The 12,144-nt window shown below is 31.0% G+C and overlaps 1 protein-coding gene and 1 non-coding gene across 2 annotated transcripts; one reads left to right on the top strand and one right to left on the bottom strand.

Annotated features, from left to right (window-relative positions):
• Window positions 1–1,327: 1,327 nt before the first annotated feature.
• On the bottom strand, window positions 1,328–4,611 carry LOC7471614 (polygalacturonase QRT3). The gene is made up of 3 exons (XM_002303308.4): window positions 4,004–4,611; window positions 3,643–3,894; window positions 1,328–2,579 (listed from the first exon to the last, which is right to left on the bottom strand). The coding sequence occupies exons 1-3, from the start codon at window positions 4,208–4,210 to the stop codon at window positions 1,569–1,571; spliced, it is 1,470 nt and encodes a 489-aa protein (XP_002303344.4). The 5' UTR covers window positions 4,211–4,611; the 3' UTR covers window positions 1,328–1,568.
• Window positions 4,612–10,919: 6,308 nt separating this feature from the next.
• On the top strand, window positions 10,920–11,003 carry TRNAL-CAA (transfer RNA leucine (anticodon CAA)). The gene has a single exon. It is a non-coding gene; the product is annotated as a tRNA-Leu (tRNA).
• Window positions 11,004–12,144: the final 1,141 nt, after the last annotated feature.

The raw sequence follows: 12,144 nt of genomic DNA, 5'->3' as shown, positions 1-12,144 counted from the left end.
ATGATTTTTCTTTTCAATTTCACCATTTAATAAAAAATTTGTAGTTTTCCTCTAGTTTTTTAATTTCAATTTTGATCCTCATTCTTTTAATTATCCTTTTGTTAAATTGACTCTTTTTTTCAATTTCATCATTCAATAAAAAAAATCAGCTACCCTTAAATTTAATTTTTATTCCTATGTTGAAACTCATTCATTTACTTACTATTTTTTATTTTGGATCCTTTTGTGTCGATTTCTTTTTAATTTTGATCTTTCAACATTTGATTAATTCAGTTTCATCTTTCAATCAAGAAATTTTAGTTGTCCTCTAATTTATTTATTTTTTTAATGTTGATCTCATTCTTTTAATTATTAATTTTTGTTTTGGATCATTTTGTATAGTTTTTTTTTTCAATTTTATTCTTCAACATTTGATTGGTTGGGGATTGAACTTAATGGGGGTGCTTCTGATTTAATGACTTGAGATACCAGTTTTGAAAGTTAATTCGGGTTGACATCATTTTTTTTTCTTTTAGGAATTCATCATTTGACACTGGTTATTTTTTTTTTAAATAAGTTTTGTGGCTTTCTTCGTTTTCTTTTCTATCAGGTTATTTTGATCTCATGACCTGAATTGTTGGTTTGACTAGTTAACCCGAATTGACTCGATTTTTTTTATGAGATCAATTTTTTTAAAAGAAATTTTAATAATTTTCAAACATTATTTTTAATATTTTTTTAAATAATAATCCAACTTCGTAGCATAGTACTGATTGATGTAGTTTTGAACATCATTTTAATCTCAAAGCAGTTTTGATTGATGTATGAGCTCAAAAATACAATTTCGTAGAAAGACGTGCCCTTAGACTTTGGACTTGGAAACTTGATCTTTTCTCCATGCAAATTATCTAATTTTCATAGTGCACATTTTTCCAATTGAGTTGGCTCACCAACTTTAAATAATGTCCAAGAACTGAAGTATCGAAAATAGCAAGGGTTCGAATAAACGAATTCACATTAACGAAATCTTGGGATCAAGTCTGTGCATCAAATCAATATATAGCTTTGTTAGGTCAACGAAATTATTAAAATCTAAGATTTCTTTCCTTATTTCGCAACATTTTCAAGATTTTTGTCAACTAATAAATCATTTGATATGCTATTTTCAAAACGTTGGTTGTCGAAACAACTTGAAGCTTATATCAAAATCAAAATATCGATAGACAAGATATATATAAAAGCTTGTGGTGTTCGCAATTGACAAAGAAAAAGAAACGAAGACCTTTGTCCAGTTTCACGTACTGACCTGGCAAAAGGAAAAAAATCACTTTGGAAGAGACATAAAACGTAATGAACTGCTGAATCTGTCAATGAATATCAAATCAAGCAAGGTCAGATTGCAGAAACCAGGATGAGAACAGAAATCCTGCCATTGTCGTACGTGTTATAGTCTATAAGTCTCTGAGTATTACAATATATTCAGGATGGAATTTGACAGAAACTTGTTCAATCTATGAAGAAGGGTCAAGCTGCTCTCCTATTCACAATTGTCCATTCGGATGGCTGTAAACTCAAAAAATAAGTCAGCTTCAACTTGATACTCCCTGATTCACGGTGACGAAAACGCTTGCAGGCACGGCGACATCAGACTCAATCACAACACGGTTTTCAGAAACATTCCTTAAAGCATGGCTAGGAAACAATGTGCCACTTGAACTTACTGAGTATTGTACATGATCAATAAGGTTAGGAAACAAGAGCACTGGACTAAAGTCTATACTCCATGAAGTGCCATTCCCTTGCACAGAGCCTTTTGCAACTGTTGCCTTCAGATTCATCCCGTTGACATTATTCCTGTCCACCACAACTTGGTCAATTTGCTTAAAAGGCCCTTTTGATTGGTCCAACTGAACAATCTCGATCCCCTTATTAGATCCAGAAAACATGTTATCGACAATGTTGATTCCCTTTGCCAAACCTTTAACTGATTTAAATAGGATGTATGCATCACCAAGGAAAAAACTGCTAGAGATCGTTAGCTGCACTGGGTCCTCAGCAACAATGCCGGAGTAATCCAAGTAACAATTCACAATCCGGGTCTGTGTCAAACTAGGCAGCTTCAAATAAATCCCAGTACCTCCAAAACCTGTTGCCTTATTATAACAATGTACACCAGAGAGTGTGTTCGCCTGACCTGAAATCATTACTCCTATAGCAGCTGAGAAAATGACCACATCTGTGACAGCATTATCATTTCCCATTAGGTTAATTGCAGTGCCTGAAAAGTTTCTTTCTCCCGGATCACCACCTGCGGTAATGTGCTGGCCAAGGAAGGAGTTGCGGATATAGGTTTCATGGCCATCTTGGACTAAAATCCCTTCAGTATTGAAATGTGCAATGTAACAATTATCTATGCTGGTCCTGAGTGAGTTTATAACTGAAATGCCTCCACCCCTATAACGGCAGTCCAGCATGAGGTCTTTGATAGTTATATACTCATAGTTATAGGATGACGACGACGACGACGACGAAGCTGATAAATCAATAAGATATCCATCTGTTGGGAAGTCATCTGAGGCTGTTAATGTCCCTCCACTAATCTGTTCACCCAAAATATGATATTAAACTAGTTATGAGTTGAAGTGAATAATCAAAATTGATGCTTGTGGTTCATATATTTTACAATAAAGCAATCTTTGGATATTTCCTGAAATTTACAATATTATGCTCTCACCTATTGCTAGCTCTCATACACTTTCATATATATTGAATGGTATACATGGAAACTATTGATTATAGTTTTTTTGTTCAAATTCTCATTAAACACATTTTCTTTATTTATTTAACTAGTTGTATCAAAGGTTAAGTTACTTTAAAGGCTTCATTATTTATTATATTTATGATGGCATCCAAGCAAAATGGAACTACAAGACTCCAAAATTGGGGTAGTATTTATTTAGAACTTGTTTATTTTTATGTTTTTAAAAGTGTTTTTTTTCAAATAATTTTTTTATTGTTTTCTTTACTTTAAATTAATTTTTTGATATTTTCATTTTTTTTAATGTATTAATATTAAAAATATTTTTTAAAAAAATATTTTTTTTTAATATATTTTCAAATAAATAACAACTATAACAATAATAACAAATAAACTGAGCTAGCTTCCACGAATTTGTTCAAAAAGCAGCTAAATAAACCAATAATCAATAAAAAAAAATAAAAAAGTCATGGTGCTTTTCCAATATTGATTTGTACCCAACTTCATATCCGAATTTCACCCCCAAAAAAAAGGAAAAAAAGTTAAATCTTAAATTGACAGTCAGAAAAACAACATTCAAGCTTGTAGAGGAGGCGTCTTTTTTCCTTTACAAGAACTTATGCATCTTTTCCTAGTTCATCTTAGACAGATCAACCATTCCACACACAAAATTATCTAGAAGCAAAATGTTGACCCCCACCCCCCAAACCGGCACCAATATCGGAAATCTGTCCCGCCACGTGGGTTACTTTCATATTGCCACATGGCACCTTATACCATAACATGAGAAGAAAAGTACGATGATAGATACACATGGTAAATCAAGCATGCCAAGAGTAAAAAGACACATTTTACATCACTTTCATCTGTTTAAGAAATTGAGATTTCTTTGTGGGGATACGTACCATAAGGTTTCCAACTCCAGCAGCCGGCAATCGCAGAGGTTTGCTGATCCTGTAATTACCACCTTGAAGATTAATGTAAGCACCTCCAAGATTAGCGATTCCCTTCATCAAGAACCCTTCACTGGGACCATTAAATGCATCTGTTATAGCTTTTAGAAGGGCTTCTGTACTGTCTAATTTCCCTGTTGGATCTGCACCGTATGATGTAACCTCATATACATGTGGACGAGACGCAGGTGGCTGATTCATAGCCTGCATCACCAACAAAACTGTCAACAATAAGTACTCAATTCAAATAATTATTTTCTTTACCAACAAAGAACCAACCAAGAATAATTAATCAAACACTGATATGGTCTACCTGTGGTGCCGGAGCTGGAGAGGAAGAGATTGTGGGAGTGACCAATTGTCGACGAGTTAGCAAAGAGTGCTTAAAAGCTTTCATATTTTGCATTTGGTCATGATAGTGACCATCAGTAGAGAGTTTTTGATGATCAAATGAAAGAGAATTCTCTCCACTGACATGAACTATGAACAAACTAGCCAACCCCATAATAATCATGATCATTTTTCTTTGATGACCCTTACTATGTTAAAGAGAAATTGTTGAAGAAAAAGAAGGCATTCGTGTATAAATTTATATACAAAGAGTTAGAGAGAGGTAGAGGGAGAGGGAGCTGGGAGAGACATACAAGCTATAACATGGAAAGAGGAGGGCGTAACTAAGATTTTATAAGCAAACATAATGATGTCTCTCTCGTATAGCTAGGGATCATTTATGTGGCACCTATGTCTGGTTTTTCCTTTCTTTAATGTAAGAGAATTAGGCTACAGGAGCGCTTTCGAAATAATTTTTTCTAACAGAAAGAAGAAGAAGAAGAAGAAAAGGGTGAGAGAGCAAGTTACCTACTTCTTACTTTATGTATCCTCCCAACAAGTTTGACATTCTGTGAGAAAAAAGGTAATTTTACAAAACAAGGCAATTCTGTCATGCTATGAGAATATCTTCTGGATCAAGATTACTTGAGACGGGGCAATCTTCAAAGCTTGCTCGTGAACAAATTATATAACTGTATGTGATGATGTGGTTTTTTGTTTTTAATCTATGTCATGATGTGGTACAACGCATATATGTGAATAATCACTGTAAATTCATGGTATTTCTCAATTTATCTTTTGAAACATGTAGCTGTCTGCATTTGCAAAATTACAATGTTGTTTGTGATGTTGCGGTCTGCCTATCCATGTTCTTGATTATAGTTTAAAATTTGATCCAATTTGAAACCTGGCTCTGCCAAGCGGGTCGATCCGGGATCTGGCCGACCCGGGACTGGAACCGAGCTGGGTTAAAGAAAAAATAGGTAAAGAAAAAACCCAGCGTCCCGGTTGACTCGGCAAGACCTGGTCAAAAACTCGGTTGCAACCCGTTGATTTTTGTTTTTTTTTTTTTACTAAATAACATCGTTTTGATTTTTTTAAAAAAAATTAACTCAGACGTCTCGATGACCCGATCAAAACCTGAATCTCGAATCTTAAACTAGATCAGGTCTAAAAACCATGTGTCCTCCTATTTAAAGGCAATTAAAGATCCACCATCAGAATTTCATACAAAAAAAAAATGCGGCATTAATTCTATTGATAAAATGACTACGTCGCTTTTTTTTTCTTCTCTTTTTCTTTGTTGAGTTGCATGGTTAAATATTACAGCGAGATGGCTCATTGTGGCACAATATGCACATGGTGCCATGATAAGTTTAGTAATGTACACGGTTATATATTGGTCTGCACTACACTGCCAAGTAGGTAAAAAACATTTTGAACATTAAAAATAAAATGCTAATCATATAAAATGTATTTGCATTATAATTAGATTTTATCTAAGATAGTACAAGACTCTATTAAACAAAATTAATTCAAAAATATTATAATATAATAGCAGCTTATTTTTAGGAGTTTTTATGATATGTGTGTACGTGGGTGTGTGATTTTTTATTTTTCTCTTAACTATTGAAACAATTTCTGAAATTATGATAAAAATATTAAATATATAGTTAAATAATACAAGTGCCAAGCACGTGTCAAGAAAATCAGTCTAATTTCTTTTATTATATAGAAGTCTTCCTATGCTTTGGCCCGTTTCTCATGAAAAGAAAAAAAAACTTCTACTTTTGGAAATTTCATTTTGTTGCCGTCACTGTTGGACTAATAATTAGCAATTTAATTTAAAAGGAAAGCATGATTTTGACACTAAACCTAACCAACCTATATCAACTTAACAAGTCCTCCTCACGACAAATCAAATATGCAATGTAGATAACAAAAAAAAAAAAAAAATCAATGTGTAATTTCACGCAATCTTATTCATTATATTTAATTTGTTTGCAACAAGAGAAAAATTAAAACTACAAAAATTATTAAAAAAAATACATAAAGAATACCCATGGGCTAAAAGAGTTAGCATTATACTTAGATATGAGCCCGCGCTATGTCATGGGTGACTTAATTTTTTTCAATATAAAAAAGAGATATTGAGATTAAGCAAATATTTCTAAAAAAAAAAATTTGAGACTCAGGTTATTGACTCTATAGAATTTAATAAACTCGGTTAATTTAAATAATACACGTGCTAACCTTCAAAACTCATGATTTTAATTTGTCATAAGCCCAGAACCAATCTAATAGAAGGCAGATTCTAAAAAATAACGCATTAAAATTCTAAATTAATAAAAAGTTGAGGGATAAAATTAAGAAAAAATACAATAAAAATAGAATCCAAACAAAATAAATAGCAATAAAATGAATGTGGACTAAATTTGATACAAAAATAATTTGAAATCAAATGTTGGGGAATGAAATTAAAAACAAAATTCAATTAGAAAAAACAAATAAACAACAATCAAAATAATAAAAACCAAATTTCATATAAAAATTAAATAAAACCAAATTTGACATCGTATGCCTCACCCTTTCGCTGGCATGTACATAGCACAAGCCAATAAGTTTTTTAAAAAATAAAATTTATTTATCAAAAAACTAAATTGCCCCAGTCAACTTGTTAATAACTAAAAAGTTGTTTGAAAATACAAAAAAAATAAAAAATAAAACCTTAGATGCTAGTTTGATAAATTTCTCTTTTAAGGGTAATATGATCTTGAAACTGTGCTTTGAAAATATAAAAAAAAAAAATTAATTACCTCTTTATAAGCTTTTTAACAAATTTTTCTTGTAAAAATAATATAGACTTTTATAAGTCTTCTAACTGTGCTTATAAAAATAAAAGTATTAAATTGTAACTAATTAATTTTATAAAAACATTTTGCTTTTAAAAGTTACATAGTTTTTATACAATATATTTAATAGATAAAAAGATTCGAATATTCTCGATCAATTTTATAATAATTAATCATATAGGTTGAAAAAATCATATTACTTTCAATAACAAATTTATTTATTTATTTTTATTGAAATAATAAAATAATAATTATACTATTACTATAAATAATAACACAGTGAATTCTCGATATCAATATTGTTTTAATATTTATATATTTGAATTAGACTTTCTTTAATTCGAAGGGCACAAACTGGTACATGCAGAGATCCGTAAGCAAAAAGGAGAGCAGATGACTTAATATACAGTCAAACAAAACAGAAAGAGAGTTGTGCGCAAGATAAACAACTTGCAATTAAAGCCAAAATAAATAAATATAAACACAAACAAAGCAGGAGAACGTACTTTGTTTTTTCCCTTCTTTTCATGAAAGCCGTGGAATCTATTAAAGCCAAAATTAATGTATATAATTGATTCCAAACTGCAAACCAAAGATTAATTATGGTATGTATTAAAATTGCTTCAAAGTCGTGAATGGTTTTTTTTTAATCTTTTAAAGTGCACGTACGCACTGCCCTTCCAAGGTCCTTTTTTTTTTATGGCACTTACCCCTATCAAAATCAACCACTATTGCATCATCAAAATCAAATATTGTCAAAATTAGGTAATTGTAGATATCCTAACCCTCTCAAGAGTAACATATTTTTTTTTGCCTCCCCTCCCTGCCTTGTGAGCTTATAAACGTGTTTGAAAATATGGTTATGGTTGTTTTTTAAAGTGTTTTTTACTCGGAAATATATTAAAATAATATTTTTTTAAAAAAATATATTATTTTTAACATCAGCACATCAAAATGATCTAAAAATATAAAAAAAAATATTAATTTGAAGGAGTGCAGGAACCCTTATGATTGCCATGTGGGGTTTTTTCCTTCAATGGGTATACATGCTTAGGCTTAAAGAGATAATTAGGAAACAATAATTAATGGAATAGCTATTCGATAATATGTATATATATATAACGAGAATGAGGGGATTGAGCTGAGTAATTGATTGGCAAAAGAGAAGACAACGAGGAAAAGAATGATGCCGATGATGTCTTAATTAACGTTGGTGGTTTAAGCCTTTAAGGTTGTTTCTTCAACTGTTGCTTCATCTTGAAGAAATGAAGCAAATTATAACAACAGGCCCCAAAAAAAGCAATCTTTGCTATCATGGAAAGCAACCCGCTTCTACAGTTTTCTTTAGAATAACGAAAACAGAACAGCCTCCTTTTCTTTCCCACTTTTTTGGCAGTGATTCATTGACAACTGCTGTCAATGAATTGTGATGACAATAGTCTTCATGGCAGGCAAGTGCGTTCTACAAATGCTGTCGCTTAGTTTATTCCTGATGATTGCAGCTTTAATTTCTTAATAAAGGACCATCTTTAACTGATACCACTATTCACTATTTACTATAAAAAAAAAACTGTACACCTTTCATACGGGATAAATTGTTAATATACTGTTAGAGGTATCACCTAAAAAGTTAAAAATTTGAATTGTGAGGGGTTGTTTTAAAATATAATTTATATAATTTTTTAATATATTTTTTTTAACAAAAATTTTTTATACTTGAAACTTGCATGATTCAGATATTTTAAGATATAATTTATATAATTTTTTAATATATCTTATTAAATGAAAGTTTTTATACTTGAAACTTTCATGATCCATGTTACTTTATGTTTAATGTTTATCAAATAGAACAAGAGTCGTGAGATTTGAATTCGTATACTAACTTGTGCTTACTTTTTATCAAATAAAATGAAAATGGTAAGATTCTAACTCATGATCTTTTTGTCAACAATGCTCTGATACCATGTCAAAGAATCATCATCACACTACTTTATGCTTAATTTTTATTAAATTGAATAAGAGTAGTGAGATTATACCATGTCAAAGAACCATTTTAACCTAAAAGTTTAAACTGTTAGGTAAAACCCTAAGATATGATTTATATAATTCTATAAAACACCCTTAAGTAAAAGTTTTTAGATTTAAAACTTGCACAAACTCACAGTACCTTATGCTTAATTTTTTCTTATCAATTACAATGAAGGTGGTGAAATTTAAACTCTTAACTACCTGGTTAACAAGGTTCACTCACGCTTCATCATGGGTCAAATAGATTTTTTTGGAAAATAAATATGTGCAGGCTTTTCCAATGATTTTTATATAAAAAATCCTAATCATGATTCGAAAAGCATATGTATGCATTTAATTAAATAAATCAAGAATTATATGTGCCAATAAATACAAAAACAAAAGTGTTAACACATCTATTCGACTCGCCTCGCTACAGATCAAACAATTTTATTTTAATACAAAAGAATAAATGGTTTTTACTTTTTAGGATCAATTCCTTCTTTTTTTGTATTATTTATTTTATTTTTATTCGACTTAATTTACATATGTTTTATGTTAGAAACAATGCTTTTCAAATTAATTTCGTAAGTTTCTGAATTGTTAAATGGGGTTACTTAAAAGGATATATTTAATAATGCGTAGAATGGACTTGGATGGAAGGTTCATATTACATAAAATCATAAAAGGCAAGGGTTATATTAAAAAATCAAATTGATGAGGAACAAAATTAATGGAACCAAAACAGTAGAGGGATGAACCGAAGGTGATTTAATAACTATGGTGTTTATTTGTCTCGTATCTTAGACTGTGTTCAGAATAATATAAAATTAAATTTTATATTGCAAGACTCATTGAAAAATTAAGTTTAAAATATAGATTTTATACATCAATTAATATATTTGTTTAACCGAGTTTCGTAAATATTCTTTACCGGTTTCTTTTTTATACATGTTTTTTGTTATATATAAACTTTAATTATAGTTTTTATCAAATATTAATTTAAATCCAAGTAACTACAATTAAAAATATTTTTAAAAAAAGATATAAAACCTACCTAAATAATAAACACACTTAATCTCTTTTATTTTCTAATAGTTGCATGGTCATAACGTGTAAATCTCCTCAGCAAAGATGGTCTTCCTTGCCATGTTGTCAACTAATCTTTTTTCTTCTTCTTCTTTTGATTGGTTGGATGAAAGAGGGTGAACAGGTGACTGCAAGGAACAGGCCACCAAAAATGTGAGATTGTCATCTTGATGTTAGGTTTTGACTTTGATAGTTAAAGTCTTTTCAGAGTCATTCAAGTTTTATATCATTATTAATTTTAAAATTTATAAAATTAATTAGGTAAAGTGTAGCAAACTAACTCAAATATTAATGTTAATAAATATGAGATGACGTAATTTCTTATCTTAAAATAAATAAAATTGAACATTTAATTCCTTGTGTTGCAAATTTGGAATTCTCCTTGAAATATTGGCCGGGGTACGAAATTTTAGTTTCACTGATATTACACGCAACAGTAAGTGACGTCTGGTTTACAGTTACATGCTAGGAGATAAAAAAAAATCAATGTAAAATAATATTGTGGTATTGTTATTAAATTTTTATAATAGATTAATTTTGAAATATCCTAACATAATTCATTGTTTAAATTAAATTTAAAATTAAATTATGTAAAATGATGTAATATAGTCGATTTAATAAGTTTAAAAATAACTTGGTTGGTCATTAAAATATATAATTTAATTTAAAAAAATAAATTAAAATAATATTTTTATTTTTAATATTAAGATTGATTGAATCTATCTAATAATTTCTTGCACATCAACTTAATTTACATCTCAGATGTCCAGTCTTGTAAAATAAAGACGAAACTATTCAAGTTCCATTGAAAATACATATAGAGGAGTGCATTTAATTTACCAGCGCAGACTTTTGTTCTTCTTCCTAACCCAGTTTCGGTTGCTTCTTTTGACCATTGAATTAGCGATAGTTTTATATATGTATTATTTAAACAACCCTGCTTACAAAATTGTCAGGATGGCCGAGTGGTCTAAGGCGCCAGACTCAAGTTCTGGTCTTCGTGAGAGGGCGTGGGTTCAAATCCCACTTCTGACATTATTTTTGAACGTAAAGGATATGGGAATAGTTTATTCTTAAAGAGCTTCATATTATGTTTTAATTTCATATGTTTGTATTTTATTGCTTTTTTTAACAATTTTGTTTTTATATTATTTAATACACGATTTCATGACATCACTTGTGTATTTTAATTGAAAGTAAAAGATGTAATCTCATCAAGTTTTATTTTATTGAAATTAAACAGTTTAGAGACCCAAAAATACTTTGGTTGGTGTTTAGAATTCCATAGTTTTGAAACCCGAACCGGCCCGGCGGGTCAACCCGGGACCCGACCGACCCGGGCCTGGAACCGGTCCGGGTCTAAGTAAAAACCCGTTGGGGAGTTGGCCCGGAGAAACCCGGTCGACCCGGAACCCAGGCGACCCGGGTAAACCCGGCTGAGACCCGGCCTCTCTCTTTTTTTTTTTTTAATATACATGGACGTGAAACCACGTCGTTTTAGACTCTCATTTCCTATTTCTACATTTTCTCATAAACCAAACTGAGGATATCAAAGAGTAGAGGATTTCAAAGTAAATCATTTAATAAAAAAATATCTTCGCACCAACAGAAAGAAATTGTAAAGCCCTTAAATTTCAATTCAAAGAAAATAAAATGAAGAAAAAATCATAATTTTAAACAGGCATGAAAAACATATAAAATCTCTTCTTGAGCATCAAAAACTCTGTTTCGATGATCTCATGAAACATCAAAAGGCTAGGATGATCATCATAATATTTTGAGACCCTTTCGATGCTCTTTTCTTTAATATTTTCTCAAGAAACAAACGGAACCCAGATAAAAACACCAATTTACCTTCAAGTCTAGGCACTTTTCCCAACCACTTGGCACTTGCAAATCAAGGTCCAATTCTTGAGATTCGCTCTCTACAGAATCACCACAACGTTTCTATCATCTGTGTATCCACTCAAAAGCCTTACCAGAGAGCTCACCTCAGCGCCATATTCACAAAAAAAAGAGCTCATTTTCTTCTTCTTCACAACAGCAGCAGCAGGGCACCCCTGCCTGAAAACGCGATCCAGCGGCTTCTCCATCAAATGTGCCCTAATCTCGACCCTTATCCTTTCTTGGGGCTTGGGGTCTTTTGAATTCTTGTGGAGGATTTTGCCGAGGCTTC

This window comes from Populus trichocarpa, chromosome 3, assembly GCF_000002775.5.
Source record: "Populus trichocarpa isolate Nisqually-1 chromosome 3, P.trichocarpa_v4.1, whole genome shotgun sequence".
In the NCBI taxonomy this organism is placed as follows: Eukaryota; Viridiplantae; Streptophyta; class Magnoliopsida; order Malpighiales; family Salicaceae; genus Populus; species Populus trichocarpa.
The sequence above is the reverse complement of the archived record's forward strand: the minus strand, read 5'-3'. Positions and strand labels throughout refer to the sequence as shown.